The sequence below is a fragment of the Drosophila miranda genome, assembly GCF_003369915.1.
Source record: "Drosophila miranda strain MSH22 chromosome Y unlocalized genomic scaffold, D.miranda_PacBio2.1 Contig_Y2_pilon, whole genome shotgun sequence".
In the NCBI taxonomy this organism is placed as follows: domain Eukaryota; kingdom Metazoa; phylum Arthropoda; class Insecta; order Diptera; family Drosophilidae; genus Drosophila; species Drosophila miranda.
This window is the reverse complement of record NW_022881614.1, coordinates 17,652,188-17,669,619: the sequence shown is the minus strand read 5'-3', so window position 1 is coordinate 17,669,619 and position 17,432 is coordinate 17,652,188. Positions and strand designations below refer to the sequence as shown.

Here is a 17,432-nt window from a genome sequence, read left to right as displayed (position 1 = left end):
TTGTTATCGGGTGCGGTCATCGGTCATCGGGTGCGGGTCCGCCGGACAATGTTTTTCTTAAAAACCTTACTGTGGAGATAATGCTTTTTATCCCCAATCGGCCGACTAATTATTTCGAATTAAACAAAACTCGGCGCAGAAATAAAATTACGATATGTTCTTTAATGCGTGACATCCAAATTGCAAGTGTGGCTTGCCTGCCCTTTACATTGCCGCTCCGATCGCTAAGCGCAGCTTCGCTCGGCCGACGTCGGTAGGCAGACGCAAAGCGGAGATAGCGAAGAGCGAGCTGGCAGAGAGCGTTTAGCAGGGCAAGCAAGCGCAAAGCTTTAACAAACAAATGAGTGACATAGACATAAGTAACAAACAAAATAAGCGGCTGAGGGCCAAGAATTATGTGCTATTTGGCAAGCAGCTAATCGGCTGGGTTCTGCTCCGAACACTTACCTTTGGCTTCTCTTCTCTTTTTATACCCGATACTCAAAATGAGTATTGTCCGTCCGTCCGTCCGTCCGTCCGTCCCCTTCAGCGCCTAGTGCTCAAAGACTATAAGAGCTAGAGCAACGATGTTTTGGATCCAGACTTCTGTGATATGTCACTGCCACAAAAAAATTTCAAAACTTCGCCCCGCCCACTTCCGCCTCCACAAAGGACGAAAATCTGTGGCATCTACATTTTTAAAGATACGATAAAACCAAAAACGCAGAATCGTAGAAGATGACTATATGTTCTAGAGTGTAAAATCTCAACCAGATCGTATAATTATTATAGCCAAAATCAAGAATAGAATCTCGCTCTGTCTCTCTCTAACACACAGGTTTCATGGTCGGTTTTGCCAATTGCAAAATATGAGCTCAAGGATCTCAGAACCTATAAGAGCCAGAGCAACCAAATTTGGTATCCACACTCCTGTGATATCGGACCTTGACCGTTTCGTGTCCAAATTTCGCCACACCCCCTTCCGCCCCCGCAAAGGACGAAAATCTGGGGCATCCACAAATCTCAGAGACTATTAAGGCTAGAGTAACCAAATTTGGTATCCGCACTTCTGTTAGATCTCACTACAAAACGTATATCTCAGAATTTCGCCCCACCCCCTTCCGCCCCCACAAAGGACGAAAATCTGTTGCATCCACAATATTGCACATTCGAGAAAACTAAAAACGCAGAATCATAGATAATGACCATATCTATCAGATTGCTGAATCTGGTTCAGATAGGATCATTTTTGTAGCCAAAAGGAACAAATCAATTTGCAGTGGCTACGCAGCCCCCGACGTCACGCTCAGACTGATTTTCTGTCTCTCTCGCACGCACTCTTTGTCGTGTCGTTCAATATTAGCGGCGTCTGCCGGAGAGAGCCATACTGACTTAGTATCGGGTATAACTGTAGAGTTGCGGTGTCCGCAGCAACTCACAACGTTCCACCTCGTTTGTCATATATTGTACAACATATCTTTAATCTTTAAATCTTTAAATCAACTATTCGTTTCTTAGGCTCTGATCTCAAATATTTGCAGTGTTTTTCAATGATTTTTCGCTCTTTAAGACAAGGCAAGGCAAGGCGAGGGTAGTATTATTTTTTACTTTTGGTGGCAAAAATAGTATTGTATCTACTTATGGCTCAATAACGTCCCTCAGCCCCTCGAGGGTAGGGTGGAACCAATTGTTGAGCCATATTGTGGTAAAGTTATTGCTTAAAGAGTTTAATTTTATCGCAGATATAGTTAGAGATTAATTTTAAATTGGAGACAATCCTAGACCGCTACTCTCGGCTCCGCTCGGTTATAACAACATTTTGGGCGCTTCTTGCGGACAAACTCAAACTCAACTGCACCTTCACCTGCACGTCAGCACAGTTCGCACAGTGACCTTCCTGCAAGTTGAGGTCACAGCAAGGTAGCCCTGTTGCAATGGTAGATTTATGATCTGAACGAAGTCCTGACCGGTTAGGATCGGTAGATTCACGTTATTCCCGTCGTGGGCAATAGATGGCCAATAGCGCACATCTCTCGTTGCAGAAACTGCTATGCAGGATGCCATTTGCTGGCCGTCTGTCTGGAATAAACTAATCAACTCACTGTTGTACCCTAAATCGGAGTAGGGCAGTTGTAGTTCGCGGCATTGGGACAAGCCACCTCCCCGCCTAGGTTGCTTGGCACCCTTGGACGTCTCTTTGTACTGCCAAATTAAAAGTCGGCGACCGTGCACAACCTGAAATAGGGCGAAAATTTAATACCCAGCCAAATCATTATCCGATCCGTGCTTATGCCCGTACCCAAGCCCAGCCATTTTGGGCAACCTTCGCAGAAACGGCTCCTACAGCAGATCCCACAAAGGTCAAGGCCTCGTTCACTACGACGGGCAGGGGAAAACCAAAGCTCTCCACAACATTGTAGTCCGACCGGATGCCGGGTATCGATTGGGTAGATCGCCCGGACAAACTATGCCGGCTGTTGGGAAAAAGTGTTTGAAATCATCTTTAAATAGGCGAGACACTCCTGTTAGTTACCTCTTGTGCAGGGCAGTTTTTTTCAAACTCCCTGAAGGTGTAGAGCAGTTCGAGTTCCCGCCAAAAAAAGACTTTTGCGTGCTGTCTGCACATAGCCGGCGGAATCCTGGCGATGACTCCCGCGGAGTTCCGTATAGCTGCTTTTTCATGTTTCTTTCCTTTACTTTGTTTTGAATATTATTGCTATGGGTACTATGAGTACTATCCTAGTGATAAGGAGCAAATGTATTTTTTTTTTTTGCTCAGGTTTGACGAAATAAATATTATTATTTTTTTTTTTTTTTTTTTTTTTTAGGATTTAAGTTACCAAGCTACCCGTGAGTAGCGTGGGCTCAAGTCAAAGAATAGAAGATGTTGGAGTACTGTTTATAGCTTTACATCAATTTCGTCGATGAAGTCAATTAGTGTTTGGTACGCGCTGATGTTTTCTTTTTCAAAGAATTTGTAAATATCATTATATTTTCTTAGAGATGGGAAGTTTTGCCTTGTTGTGTTGTACTTTGTACAATTGAAAATTAAATGCGAGGCGATATCGATACTATCGCATGTATCACATATGTTACTAGGAACTACATGCATTTTGGCGAGAGTGTGCCTATCGAATGCGTTACCACTAAGCAGTCTGTTGATTCTTTTAGCGTCAATGGCTTTAAGCTTAGTTTTATTTAGGAACCACGGTTTGGATGATGTTGAGGGGAAAAGCGAGCAGTAACCTCGGTGCTTGATAGTAGCAAACTCGGCGTATTCTCTCTCCCATTCTGCTGTTAAGATTCTGTGTATTTCGCACATAGCGTCTTTAAGGTTCCATTTAACCACTGTGTATTTTCCTCGTCTTTGGGCTTCTTTGGCTGCTGCGTCAACTGAAGTGTTCTGAGGGATGTTAGCGTGCCATGTGATATATGATAGGAACGGGAGTGCAGATTATCAGACCCAGGGACTTTCTGAGGTGATGGTTGCAGTGGGATTTGATTTTGGCCAAGGCACATTTGGACAGGTTGCAGAATGATGAGCACGCGTACTCTAGCCTACTTCTGACAAATGCCTTGTAAAATATACAGATTTCGCCCCACACCCTTCCGCCCCCACAAAGGACGAAAATCTGTTGCATCCACAATATTGCACATTCGAGAAAACTAAAAACGCAGAATCATAGATAATGACCATATCTATCAAATTGCTGAATCAGGATCAGATTGGATCATTTTTGTAGCCAACAGCAAGAAATCAATTTGCAGTGGCTACGCAGCGCCCGACGTCACGCTCAGACTGATTTTCTGTCTCTCTCGCAAGCATTCTTTGTCGTGTCGTTTAAAATTAGCGGCGTCTGCCGGAGGAGAGCCATATTGACTTAGTATCGGGTATAACTGTAGAGTTGCGGTGTCCGCAGCAACTCACAACGTTCCCCCTCGTTTGGATTTGTTTCTTAGGAACAGCAAAAAAAGTTAATCAAAAATAAATTAAAACTTAAATAGAAAATAGTTTTGTTAGTTGTGTTGTTGAGGTTGTTTCAAAAAGGTTAAATTCTAAATTATAGCGTACATTTAAGGTGGTACATTTAAATGCGTTGCTGGAGCAGCACGTGGACAACACCAAGGTTGGCTATGCCAAGGTGATGGGCGAGGTGGCCGAACTGAAGGAGGAGAATGTGCGACTGGAGGCGTACGTGAAGGGTCTGCGCCAGAAGCTGGTTGCAGCCCTCAATGGTGTCCCATTGCCTCCGCTGGAACCGTCCGGTCCGAGCGTTGGCAACATTGACAGGTATATGCATCACTTGGCCGGCCTCACTGGCCAGCCGCACAATACTATGCTCCTCAAAGCAAGAGACGCTCTGCGCAATGTAGACATCCCCTCTCTGCTCAAGTCCTAGTATTCTTTTGGATGAAACGATGGTACAGTGCAGTATTTTTTAATTGCTTTAGTCTTAGGATCCATCCACACCCGTGCACATGTATGAGTGTTCTCATGGAATGTGTATGTAGTATTTCAGACGTATGTTATATGTTTTATAAACCCGTGTGAATCGTGTGATTATCCGTTGCTCGACTACTTCTGGGATGTGTCACCGACGCTATTGGGCAGGGAGCTCTCCGTGTCACGTGATGGTGGGGTTTTAATGGAGTAATGCCTGGACGACCCAGACTCGTTGTTACCCGGCGATTTCCAGGCTTGGGTCCGCTTTGCCCGCCGCAGCAAGATCCGGCGCACCATGAAGAACCCAGCTGCCAACAGGGGAACTATCAAATACGGCTTGCAGAACAGACCCAAAATGAAAAGACTAAACGACATCATCCAATTGATTAGGTTCTCTGTGGGATCAGATCAGACAGTCATACAGCTCATACGCTCGAACCAAATAATCTTTCCACTTTCTACACTCACGTTGAACCTGCCAAAGGGTGGCCACCGTAGTATAGATGGCCGTCGAGAGTGTCACCAGCATGCCGTAAATCATGATTTAATTTGTAGGTTTCGCCTTACTCGTATTTTACGGGAGAAATAAAATCTGTTGGGGCGAGGCAGCCATCCACTGACTTTTTTGGTCAGGCTTACTATGTATTGTAACGATTTAGTTACAATACTGCCTATTGGGTTTTCATGCTGGGGAATTGACTATAAAAAGTGTGAGTCTTACTTAGCTCAACACAAAAATTCTTTTGAAAATAAGGCCTTCCTAAATAATAGGAAATATTCTTCGAAGGGGAGCAGTATGTGTGTTAGAAAAATAATAATAAAATCGAAAGTAATAAAAATGATATATATATTCATCTATGTGTACAGTCTTCTTGCAGCAAATAAAACTTGTTGTTTCTTCTTTTATTATTGAACAAAATGGTCGTCTCGTCGTTTTACTTCATCGTTAATGAACTTAAGCCTTTTTTCTTCTTAATGTGTTTTGTTTTTTGGATTTGTTTCTTAGGAACAGCAAAAAAAAGTTAATCAAAAATAAATTAAAACTTAAATAGAAAATAGTTTTGTTTGATAGTTGTGTTGTTGTGGTTGTTTCAAAAAGGTTAAATTCTAAATTATAGCGGACATTTAAGGTGGTACATTTAAATGCGGTGCTGGAGCAGCACGTGGACAACACCAAGGTTGGCTATGCCAAGGTGATGGGCGAGGTGGCCGAACTGAAGGAGGAGAATGTGCGACTGGAGGCGTACGTGAAGGGTCTGCGCCAGAAGCTGGTTGCAGCCCTCAATTGTGTTCCATTGACTCCGCTGGAACCGTCCGGTCCGAGCGTTGGCAACATTGACAGGTATATGCATCACTTGGCCGGCCTCACTGGCCAGCCGCACAATACTATGCTCCTCAAAGCAAGAGACGCTCTGCGCAAAGTAGACACCCCACTCTGCTCAAGTCCTATTATTCTTTTGGATGAAACGATGGTACAGTGCAGTATTTTTTAATTGCTTTAGTCTTAGGATCCATCCACAACCGTGCACATGTATGAGTGTTCTCATGGAATGTGTATGTAGTATTTCAGACGTATGTTATATGTTTTATAAACCCGTGTGAATCGTGTGATTATCCGTTGCTCGACTACTTCTGGGATGTGTCACCGACGCTATTGGGCAGGGAGCTCTTCGTGTCACGTGATGGTGGGGTTTTAATGGAGTAATGCCTGGACGACCCAGACTCGTTGTTACCCGGCGATTTTCCAGGCTTGGGTCCGCTTTGCCCGCCGCAGCAAGATCCGGCGCACCATGAAGAACCCAGCTGCCAACAGGGGAACTATCAAATACGTCTTGCAGAACAGACCCAAAATGAAAAGACTAAACGACATCATCCAATTGATTAGGGTCTCTGTGGGATCAGATCAGACAGTCATAACGCTCATCCGCTCGAACCAAATCATCTTTCCACTTTCTACACTCACGTTGAACCTGCCAAAGGGTGGTCACCGTAGTATAGATTGCCGTCGAGAGTGTCACCAGCATGCCGTAAATCATGATTTAATTTGTAGGTTTCACCTTACTCGTATTTTACGGGAGAAATAAAATCTGTTGGGGCGAGGCAGCCGTCCACTGACTTTTTTGGTCAGGCTTACTATGTATTGTAACGATTAAGTAGGCTGCCTATTGGGTTTTCATGCTGGGGAATTGACTATAAAAAGTGTGAGTCTTGCTTAGCTCAACACAAAAATTCTTTTGAAAATAAGGCCTTCCTAAATAATAGAAAATATTCTTCGAAGGAGAGCAGTATGTGTGTTAGAAAAATAATAATAAAATCGAAAGTAATAAAAATGATATATGTATTCATCAATGTGTACAGTCTTCTTGCAGCAAATAATACTTGTTGTTTCTTCTTTTATTATTGAACAAAATGGTCGTCTCGTCGTTTTACTTCTTCGTTAATGAACTTAAGCTTTTTTCTTCTTAATGTGTTTTGTTTTTTGGATTTCTTTCTTAGGAACAGCAAAAAAAAAGGTAATCCAAAATAAATTAAAACTTAAATAGAAAATAGTTTTGTTTGATAGTTGTGTTGTTGTGGTTGTTTCAAAAAGGTTAAATTCTAAATTATAGCGTACATTTAAGGTGGTACATTTAAATGCGGTGCTGGAGCAGCACGTGGACAACACCAAGGTTGGCTATGCCAAGGTGATGGGCGAGGTGGCCAGAAGCTGGTTGCAGCCCTCAATGGTGTCCCATTGCCTCCGCTGGAACCGTCCGGTCCGAGCGTTGGCAACATTGACAGGTATATGCATCACTTGGCCGGCCTCACTGGCCAGCCGCACAATACTATGCTCCTCAAAGCAAGAGACGGTCTGCGCAAAGTAGACATCCCCACTCTGCTCAAGTCCTAGTATTCTTTTGGATGAAACGATGGTACAGTGCAGTATTTTTTAATTGCTTTAGTCTTAGGATCCATCCACACCCGTGCACATGTATGAGTGTTCTCATGGAATGTGTATGTAGTATTTCAGACGTATGTTATATGTTTTATAAACCCGTGTGAATCGTGTGATTATCCGTTGCTCGACTACTTATGGGATGTGTCACCGACGCTATTGGGCAGGGAGCTCTCCGTGTCGCGTGATGGTGGGGTTTTAATGGAGTAATGCCTGGACGTCCCAGACTCGTTGTTACCCGGCGATTTCCAGGCTTGGGTCCGCTTTCCCCGCCGCAGCAAGATCCGGCGCACCATGAAGAACCCAGCTGCCAACAGGGGAACTATCAAATACGGCTTGCAGAACAGACCCAAAATGAAAAGACTAAACGACATCATCCGAATGATCAGACAGTCATACAGCTCATACGCTCGAACCAAATCATCTTTCCACTTTCTACACTCACGTTGAACCTGCCAAAGGGTGGCCACCGTAGTATAGATTGCCGTCGAGAGTGTCACCAGCATGCCGTAAATCATGATTTAATTTGTAGGTTTCACCTTACTCGTATTTTACGGGAGAAATAAAATCTGTTGGGGCGAGTCAGCCGTCCACTGACTTTTTTGGTCAGGCTTACTATGTATTGTAACGATTAAGTAGGCTGCCTATTTGGTTTTCATGCTGGGGAATTGACTATAAAAAGTGTGAGTCTTGCTTAGCTCAACACAAAAATTATTTTGAAAATAAGGCCTTCCTAAATAATAGAAAATATTCTTCGAAGGAGAGCAGTATGTGTGTTAGAAAAATAATAATAAAATCGAAAGTAATAAAAATGATATATGTATGTATTCATCTATGTTTACAGTCTTCTTGCAGCAAATAAAACTTGTTGTTTCTTTTTTTATTATTGAACAAAATGGTCGTCTCGTGGTTTTACTTCTTCGTTAATGAACTTAAGCCTTTTTCTTCTTAATGTGTTTTGTTTTTTGGATTTGTTTCTTAGGAACAGCAAAAAAAAGTTAATCAAAAATAAATTAAAACTTAAATAGAAAATAGTTTTGTTTGATAGTTGTGTTGTTGTGGTTGTTTCAAAAAGGTTAAATTCTAAATTATAGCGTACATTTAAGGTGGTACATTTAAATGCGGTGCTGGAGCAGCACGTGGACAAGACCAAGGTTGGCTATTTCAAGGTGATTGGCGAGGGGGCAGAACTGAAGGAGGAGAATGTGCGACTGGAGGCGTACGTGAAGGGTCTGCGCCAGAAGCTGGTTGCAGCCCTCAATGGTGTCCCATTGCCTCCGCTGGAACCGTCCGGTCCGAGCGTTGGCAACATTGACAGGTATATGCATCACTTGGCCGGCCTCACTGGCCAGCCGCACAATACTATGCTCCTCAAAGCAAGAGACGGTCTGCGCAAAGTAGACATCCCCACTCTGCTCAAGTCCTAGTGTTCTTTTGGATGAAACGATGGTACAGTGCAGTATTTTTTAATTGCTTTAGTCTTAGGATCCATCCACACCCGTGCACATGTATGAGTGTTCTCATGGAATGTGTATGTAGTATTTCAGACGTATGTTATATGTTTTATAAACCCGTGTGAATCGTGTGATTATCCGTTGCTCGACTACTTCTGGGATGTGTCACCGACGCTATTGGGCAGGGAGCTCTCCGTGTCACGTGATGGTGGGGTTTTAATGGAGTAATGCCTGGACGACCCAGACTCGTTGTTACCCGGCGATTTTCCAGGCTTGGGTCCGCTTCGCCCGCTGCAGCAAGATCCGGCGCACCATGAAGAACCCAGCTGCCAACAGGGGAACTATCAAATACGTCTTGCAGAACAGACGACAGGGGGCTACCATCGACACGAACTTCAGCGGTTCGTCCTTAGTCTCGAAGTACAGGAAGATGGCTAGGAAGACCAGTAACAAGGCTATACTGGCCAGCGAGACAGCTCTGCGAAGTACACGATTATGTTATCCGACATGTGATCGATCGTGAAATAATCAAAGACTCGTACCTGGTTCTGCTAAAGTTGTGCCACTTTTGGGCAGCCGGCTTTAGGTACTCCCTGTGTAGCCAGATTCCCACTTTGGGCTTGAATATAAAGTAGTAGAACAGACCAAAGTAGACGAATACCAGCAGGAGCAAGAGCATACCATAGCCTGAGCAGAAATTGATTCCACAAAGAGGATTATCTGAGCTCCAATTGCACTCGTAATTAGCTAATAATAAAAAATAAAACGGATATTATGATACATTATAATGATTGTGAGTGATACACTCGTACTTACTGATGTCATTATAGTGATAAGTGGCATACGAGAAGTAGCCCACGACCACAACGTGTAATAGAACGTAAAATGAAATCTTCACGATGCGTCCCATTTTCGGATTGTTGTAGAAGAATCCCTTTCCATCTTCTCCCTGTTGCGGCAAGTTACGGTCTTCGTGTGGAATTTCCTTGAATGGTTCCGAAGTTGGTATCTCCAGTTCCCTCTGAAAAGATTAATGCAAATATGATCAATCAATGCTTGTGGGGAGGTATCAATACTTACATGATCCAGTTCGTAGCCATTGTTTATGACGCCCTTCGCCGTATCTGTTGTCATCTGCAATGAAAAATCCCCCCCGAGTGGTTATTGGACAATTTACGACACAGCAATCTTGTATAATCTGTATCAGTATTTTAGAATCAGGAATTGTGGAGATTGTGTCCCATCAAATCATTATGGGATAGCCACACTCGAGGATCGGGCGATAAGTCAGGCAATCGAGTTCCATAGCTTCGCGTGGACCTGTCCACCACTTGGGGTGCGGCTGGTTGCCAACGCGTTTCTAAAACTTATCCTGGTTGGACACTTCAGCACTAGCTAACAGACTTGTGTTAGGGTTAAGGGCGAGTGATACTCGTATCATTTTGCCGTAAATATGCCACTTCAGCTGTCATGCGTGATATAGTATATAGAAATTATTAACTACAGATTTTATGGCTTAGTCCGGTCGTGTGGTCTTTCAATTTGGCGGCGTTTAACTTGAAGGTCGGTGATTCATTGGTGATAGCACTATCTAAATTCCTTTAAGCAGAACTCGTGAAAGATAATCGAACACTAATTTATAATCGCATTGCTCGCACAATATAGTTATGGTTTATCCCCGTTGTAAGGAAAAGAAATTGCATTTATTAATCACTCGAGAAAATCAAGCTAAAAGCTGAAACCACAACAGATACACTCCTCAAATCAGTTGTATAAATAAAAGTTAAAAATCTCCCTACATACATATGTACAGCAATCGTTTTACGCGAGTTAATTCACCTTTATTCTGTTGTTGTTTTCGTGTTTGTTTGTATTTAATTTATGCTCAAACAAGTTTTCAAAGTCGTTGAAACTATGCGTACTGGCCGAATACTGATGAATGATTAGTGCATTTATTTGCTTAGCTTAGCGGATTTCGGCTAACTCTGCTAGCTGCTCTGCTCTACCATTGTTCTCGATCGAAATTCGCGGCCAGACTAAGTTCTCTCAACTCCATTAGGGCTCTTAAAAAACGTACTTTAATGAGCAGCACCCGACCGAGGGGGCGAGTATATCAGTTTCATACAAATACACTTATGTATGTATGTAGATTGTAACAGGCAGAAAGACTATTTGCGATTAACTAATCTGCATCGGTACTTCACTTCACGCAATTTCAAACCATAAACGACCAGACTTTGCGTTCCGAAACAGGAAGGAAGGATGTATACTCGTACATATATAAAGTTATACACAAATTTAATCAGCTAATGAGCCTTGTTTTTCCCCGTAGTTCAGCTGCGGAATTTAACAGTCGTAACTGTATTTTTTGGCCATACACTTTAAAAGTCAGTAGCAGCTGAAGCGCTCCCACTACCTGGTGTTCCCAAACTGATTTAAATTACTACTCGTGCGATCGTAGCAGTGTAGCTTTGAATAGGTCTTACAGTTGACAGCTTTATTGTTTTATCAGGTGGTTGTTGAATTCAAACGACCGCTGGCTGTACGCTTATATAACTCCACACAGATTGCTTGCGATAACGATGACGTTTTGGGCATCTGATTCAGATTGCGATACGTCGATGTTTACCAAGGTAGTCGCGATTGAGGAGATGTTACAATTGATGGGCTAACCGTTGGGTAGGCAGAATGCTTAAGATCGCTAAGTGCAAAGTTGAAGTAGCTCTATCTAATCGGATTTCGCACGAAAGGAAACATATCGTACACGAGCCCCTTTATAGCTCAGCGAGGTATAGATGAGGATAATGGTTCGCTACGTTACAGTTTCTTGTCTACCCGCATCATATCTCTTCTGAAACCTGATAAGTAATTCATAATATTTGACTTTTAAATATATGTATATTTTTATATTGTATTAGAGTTTTTTTTTTATAGATTTACAAATGTACTTAGTTACTGATGATCAATAGGTATGGTATGGTATTGTATGGTATGGAGGATTACGCATTGAATAGCTGTTTGACTTAATGAGAATGTGCTCAAATTCAAGTAACAGTTTCTTATGAAATCTTAAAAGCAAAATGAACAGAAAACCTTTTGTGGGTTACAAATAGAGATTTAATTGAGATTTAGAGCAGGGCTTCTGGGGTTTATTTTTTATTTTGGACGTTGACATGCAATGACTGCATCTTTCAAGAGGCGATGCAGCTACTGCACCGTCAAGTGGCCCGTGTGACACCAGCAGAAGGCTGTTACGCGCGGATCCCAGGCAAAACGCAGCCCTCCTCCCGCCCAACCGACCGAGGGGCGCTGCCGCATGACGCGCGGTGCGTAGCCGAACCAAACGCGAACATGCAAGAAAGATAGCTATTAGACTAACATTCGAGGAGAACTAGTACTAAACTTACTAAGAAACTAAGCATGCAATATAAATACAAATACCACTACAGTTACTAATAAATAGAAAGGTGTGTAAGGATTAATAATTTAATAAGAGGAAGAGAATTAGTGGTGGATATAATATGGTAGAGGGAATTATAATCCGAGCATAAGACCCTAAACGGTTCATGCAAGGAATAATTCGATCTACCAAGTGGAAGGAACAACGGTATAAAATTTCTAGTCAGTCTAATAGGAATCGTGAAGTTTATGCGGCTCAACAGATCAGGGCTGTCTATGTCACCCCTGATCAAGTTGTGCATAAATATCACACCAAGCATTTTTCTACGGTTAACTAAGGATGGGAGGTTTACTAATAGTAGTCTACTAGAGTAAGATGGGAGTCTTACACCCGCATCCCAGTTAAGGCCCCGCAGAGCAAAGAGTAAAAAGTTTTTCTTTACGGATTCTATACGGTCCTGGTGTACTTTGTAATGAGGGCACCATACACAGGAGCCCTATTCTAAGATCGGACGAACAAGCGAGGTATAGAGAGTCTTTGTTATATAGGGGTCGTCAAATTCCTTTGACCACCTCTTTATAAACCCAAGCACGCCCATGGCCTTATTTACCATGGTAGAAATATGTTCGGAAAACTTTAACTTGGGGTCTAACATAACACCCAGATCATCCACCAGGGTAATTCTCTCAAGAGAACCACCAAATAGGGTGTAGGGAGCCAACAAAGGGCTAGAACGATGAAATGTCATAACTTTGCATTTCGAGGCATTAAGGTGTAACAAGTTTGCACAACACCATGACTGAAAGTTATTGAGATCGGATTGCAAGCGAGAATGAAATGAAATGTCCTTGTACTGGACACAGAGTTTAACATCATCCGCATACATAAGTACTCGAGAGTATGTTAATACTGAAGGCAAGTCATTAATAAACAGTGTGAAGAGTAAGGGGCCTAGATGGCTGCCCTGTGGTACTCCCGAAGAAACCTTTACTGGTAACGAAAGGGAGTTTTTGAAGAGGACTCTTTGAGACCTAGAACAAAGATAGCTAGAAATCCATCTCATGAGGTTGGGCGGAAACCCTAAAAGGTCAAGTTTATGCGCTAAAAGGGAATGGTTTACAGAGTCGAATGCTTTACTAAAGTCGGTGTAAATAACATCCGTCTGTAAGTTACCTTGAAAGCCTTTAATAATGAAAGAGGTAAACTCTAACAAGTTCGTGGTGGTTGATCGCCGCCTTATAAATCCATGCTGAGTTGGAGATATAAGTGACTTGCAGAGATGTTGCAAGTGCGGAGTTAAAACCTTCTCAAACATTTTAGGAATAGCGGATATTTTTTCTATACCTCTATAATTTTTTACATCAGACTTGCTACCTTTTTTATGGAGAGGAATTATAAACGATTCCTTCCAGATCGGGGGAAGCAAGAAGAATCAATGGACAGGTTGAATAGTTTAAGCAAAGGTCCACACAGAGCCTCGGCGCAGTACCTGAGTACACAACCTGGAACCCCGTCTGGACCCGGTGAAAACACCGGCTTAACTAGTCGAAGATCATGAAGTAGGGAACATTCATTTAACAAGGGACTGAAAATGCCGTTCAACCTCGGTAAACCGTATGGGTACGGATGACCAGAGTAGCTTTCAAAAAGATCGGCAATTGCCTGATCATTATTTGCCGACGTATTACAAAATGATACCGAGGATGGGTGTGCGGACGTTCTACGCTTACTGTTTACGAAGCTGTAAAACTGTTTAGGGTCCTGAGAAAAACGTATCCTGCATCGAGATAGGTAGTTCTTATAGCATTGAGCATTAAGAACTGAAAAGTTTGACCGAGCTAATACATAGCGAGTAGGAGAACCCACTTCTTGAAATTTTTCATAAAGTCTTGATGTTGTGAAATCCTCGATACGAGATTTCAATGTTGAGCAGAAATGCTCTGGGGAATCTTTGCGTTTAATAATGTACTACACGATATAGACAATTCGAGATTTATTCATTTGGACTTCAATCAACTTAAACTTTAATCTTAATCGCGTATAGAGTATGTATGTATGTAATGGGTAATACGGGTTTAAGCGCGGCCGGCTGCAACTGCTAATTGTCGTTGTGATTTCGTCGAAACGCAAACGAAGACTCTTCATGGTGATCGGAAACGAGGTTACGCCGCCCTAGCATGAAACGACGCCGTTCTCCGAGTGGGCAATCGCAGTTAGAGCGCTCTCACTCTCTTTGTAGTTTAACCCTTAGAAAACCGTCCATGCCGCCCCCAATACTGGGACCAGTATTAGAAACCAAACGATGTCACATGTGAATGCTCTGTGAATAAATAAAGTGTTCGTTATGGTACATGTATGGTCGAATAGAGCTAGCAACGGTGGTAGGATTATTCTGAGGTCTGTGGCAACGGTAGCCGACATAGTTTAGAGACCGATCGTTTGTATACGCCTGATGCTGTTTTAACAGTTGCGACTCTGACTAAACTGTCAGCTCCAGGGTGAACTTCTATTATCCTTCCCAGTTTCCACTCGTTGGGTGGCAGTCGGTCATCCTTGACAATTACTAGATCGCTGACTTGTAAATTGTCGGTTTCATGTCGCCACTTTGGACGGGCTTGAAGATGTGATAGCCAATCCGAACTCCAACGTTTCCAAAATTGCCGGATCATTTTCTGTCCTTCCAGAAATTGGACTGTGAGTGGAACATCCCTTGTCGTTACATCCGGCGGTGCTAATAATGAATCTCCAATAAGAAAATGTGCCGGGGTGAGGACAGCTAGGTCCTCCGGCTCCGCGCTTAGTGGACATAATGGCCTGGAATTTAAACAGGCTTCAATTTGTGTTAGCACGGTAGCAAGTTGTTCGTAGGTCATTTTATATCCTGAAAAGGCTCGATAGAGATGTGTTTTGACAGACTTTACATTTGCCTCCCAAAGGCCTCCGAAATTAGGACTATGCGGTGGATTAAATGCCATTGGACGTTTCGGGCCGCTAAAGCAGGTATTACAGTTGTGGGTAGCTCTCGTTTCAAATGTATTTGCCAGGTTTGAAGAGCCCGGTCGGCACCAATGAAGTTCGTGCCGCAGTCGCTATACATGTGTTGACAGTAGCCCCGACGCGCGATGAAACGTTGTAGGGCCATGAGAAAGTGTTCGGTGGTTAAGCCCGTGACCGCTTCAAGATGAATTGCCTTTGTAGCCAAACAGATGAACACTGCGATATACGCCTTGTAGTTTGTGTGTCCACGGAATCTGGATGCTTGAATTTCGAACGCGCCTGTATAGTCCACTCCGGTGGCGATGAATGCACGAGTTGGCGGATTGACTCTATGTAGGGGAAGATCGGCCATCAATTGTGCTGCTGGTTTCGGTCGGTGACGAAAACATCGGACGCATTGTCGAAGAATGCGTTTGACAGTTTGTTTTCCGTTGACTATCCAGAATTTGTGTCGAATAGTGGCCAGCGTTAATTCGGTGCCGCCGTGGAGTGCGAGACGGTGGGCATTACGCACGACGAGATCGGTAAAATGATGATGATTGGGAATGATCATTGGTTGTCGCTGGCTTATCGGAAGGTGCATTGCATTTCGCAGTCGACCTCTGACTCGTAGAATTTGTTGGTCATCTAGAAATGGGGATAATTGACACAGCTTGTGTGTGCCCGATAGTGCCTTGTTTCCCTTCAACCTCAATATCTCTGTCGCGTAGACCTCCTGTTGAATGCTGCGAACGAGATGAATTAAAGCGTTGTCGAGCTCCTGCACACTCAGTGGTCCAGACAGTTTGTCCCCTTTGGCTTGAATGTTATGTATAAACCGTAGAACATATGCCATGACTGATATTAACCTGTCGTATGAGGACGAGTTTTGGATGAAGGCTTCTGGAGCCTCCGAGACTTGCACAGCATTTTGGAACAAAACTGACGGTTTCTCCTCGATTATAGTCCTGTCGATGTCCTGACTGGGAACTCCGTTTGCCGGCCATTGGCTTTCCGGCTGCTGTAGCCATGATGGTCCAGACCACCATAATGGATGTACTGCTAACTCTTGTGGTGTTAAGCCACGAGTTGCGCAGTCCGCTGGGTTTACCGCAGTAGGTACATGTCTCCACTGAGTTGATGTACTATGCTCCAAAATCTGTCCAACGCGATTTGACACAAAGGTTTGCCATCGGTGGGGATCTCCATTTATCCAAAACAAAACGATAGTAGCATCTGACCAATAGAAGTTTGCCATAGGTGGTCCTGCAGTGCGAAGTTGGTCCCGGATCCATTTTGCCAGTTTAACTGCCAGCAGCGCACCCGAAAGTTCGACTCGTGGAATTGTGATCGGTTTCGTGGGTGTGACTCGACTGCGTGCAGCTAGCAAATGAGTTTGAATCATTCCGTTTGGTAGCTCTGCACGAATATATGCACATGCTGCATACGCCAGTGATGATCCATCGCAGAAAACATGTAGCTGGAATGACGCAAGCTCGTGGATGTTGAAGCGCAGCCATCGTGGTACTTGAATTTGCTCGACATATGGCAAGTTCTGTATGAATCCCTGCCATCTATCAAGCAGTTCGGTTGGCAGCGGTTCATCCCAGTCCAGTTGTGCTAGGCTGCCATCGTTGCGTTTGATGCGGGCCATCCATGAGTCCTTGAGTATCGCCTTCGCGGTCATGACACAGGGCGTGATGAAACCTAATGGGTCGTACAGTCGGGCGACTGTGGAAAGTAAAGAACGTTTAGTATGTGCGTGACTGATTTCAAAATTTATCTTGAACCCAAAATAGTCTTGATGTGGATGCCAATAAAGGCCTAAGGTTTTAACGGGATCTTGGTACTCAAACTCTAATAATGTCTTATGAGATAAATGGTCTGGAGGTATGTCTTGTAGCAGAGAAGCGTCATTCGCAGACCACTTTCGAAGCTCCATTCCTGCTGATCGTAAGGCTCCGATCAATTGATTTTGAATTTCTAATGCTCCTTCGCGAGTGGAAGCTCCGCTTTGTACGTCGTCCACGTATATTTCGTGTCGAAGGACCCTTTCCGCGAGTGGGTATCGGTCTCGTTCATCCTGCGCCAGTTGATGTATGACGCGAATGGCTGTGTAAGGAGCTGAAGCGGTTCCAAACGTAACTGTGTTGAGATAATACTCAGCTACTTGGTTGTGTTCGTCATGCCAAAGGATGCGTTGATATTGCGAATCCTCTGCATTCATGTCAATGCATCTATACA

General features: G+C 43.5%; 4 protein-coding genes across 6 annotated transcripts in view; all 4 read right to left on the bottom strand.

Annotated features, from left to right (window-relative positions):
* Positions 1-17,432, bottom strand: part of LOC117192219 (SR-related and CTD-associated factor 4-like) — a 180,150-nt gene that overhangs the window by 28,983 nt on the left and 133,735 nt on the right. The window lies entirely within an intron of this gene.
* On the bottom strand, positions 1,433-3,008 carry LOC117192223 (nuclear pore complex protein Nup133-like). The gene is made up of 3 exons (XM_033396893.1): positions 2,513-3,008; positions 2,279-2,453; positions 1,433-2,214 (listed from the first exon to the last, which is right to left on the bottom strand). Exons 1-3 carry the CDS (start codon positions 2,659-2,661, stop codon positions 1,840-1,842), a joined length of 699 nt encoding a protein of 232 aa, XP_033252784.1. The 5' UTR covers positions 2,662-3,008; the 3' UTR covers positions 1,433-1,839.
* On the bottom strand, positions 4,385-5,031 carry LOC117192227. Its single transcript, XM_033396898.1, has 2 exons — positions 4,892-5,031; positions 4,385-4,818 (listed from the first exon to the last, which is right to left on the bottom strand). Exons 1-2 carry the CDS (start codon positions 4,962-4,964, stop codon positions 4,556-4,558), a joined length of 336 nt encoding a protein of 111 aa, XP_033252789.1. The 5' UTR covers positions 4,965-5,031; the 3' UTR covers positions 4,385-4,555.
* On the bottom strand, positions 8,809-11,208 carry LOC117192224. Of its 2 annotated transcripts, none has more exons than XM_033396895.1 (5): positions 11,191-11,208; positions 9,893-9,946; positions 9,629-9,833; positions 9,355-9,559; positions 8,809-9,290 (listed from the first exon to the last, which is right to left on the bottom strand). In XM_033396895.1, the coding sequence occupies exons 2-5, from the start codon at positions 9,944-9,946 to the stop codon at positions 9,065-9,067; spliced, it is 690 nt and encodes a 229-aa protein (XP_033252786.1). In that variant the 5' UTR covers positions 11,191-11,208; the 3' UTR covers positions 8,809-9,064. The 2 variants fall into 2 exon arrangements, with proteins under 2 accessions (XP_033252786.1, XP_033252785.1); XM_033396894.1 differs by lacking the exon at positions 11,191-11,208 and adding an exon at positions 10,652-10,994.

Excerpts from the sequence above, each read along its gene's own strand:
- LOC117192223 (XM_033396893.1), bottom strand. The coding sequence starts at position 2,661 with ATGAAAAAGCAGCTATACGGAACTCCGCGGGAGTCATCGCCAGGATTC. Across the intron at positions 2,454-2,512 it reads AAAACTGCCCTGCACAAGAG|CCGGCATAGTTTGTCCGGGC; the intron begins GTAACTAACAGG and ends TTTTCCCAACAG. Across the intron at positions 2,215-2,278 it reads CCCAAAATGGCTGGGCTTGG|GTTGTGCACGGTCGCCGACT; the intron begins GTACGGGCATAA and ends GCCCTATTTCAG.
- LOC117192227 (XM_033396898.1), bottom strand. The coding sequence starts at position 4,964 with ATGATTTACGGCATGCTGGTGACACTCTCGACGGCCATCTATACTACG. Across the intron at positions 4,819-4,891 it reads CACCCTTTGGCAGGTTCAAC|AGAACCTAATCAATTGGATG; the intron begins GTGAGTGTAGAA and ends CTGATCCCACAG.
- LOC117192224 (XM_033396895.1), bottom strand. The coding sequence starts at position 9,946 with ATGACAACAGATACGGCGAAGGGCGTCATAAACAATGGCTACGAACTG. Across the intron at positions 9,560-9,628 it reads TTATCACTATAATGACATCA|CTAATTACGAGTGCAATTGG; the intron begins GTAAGTACGAGT and ends TTTTATTATTAG. Across the intron at positions 9,291-9,354 it reads CACAACTTTAGCAGAACCAG|AGCTGTCTCGCTGGCCAGTA; the intron begins GTACGAGTCTTT and ends TGTACTTCGCAG.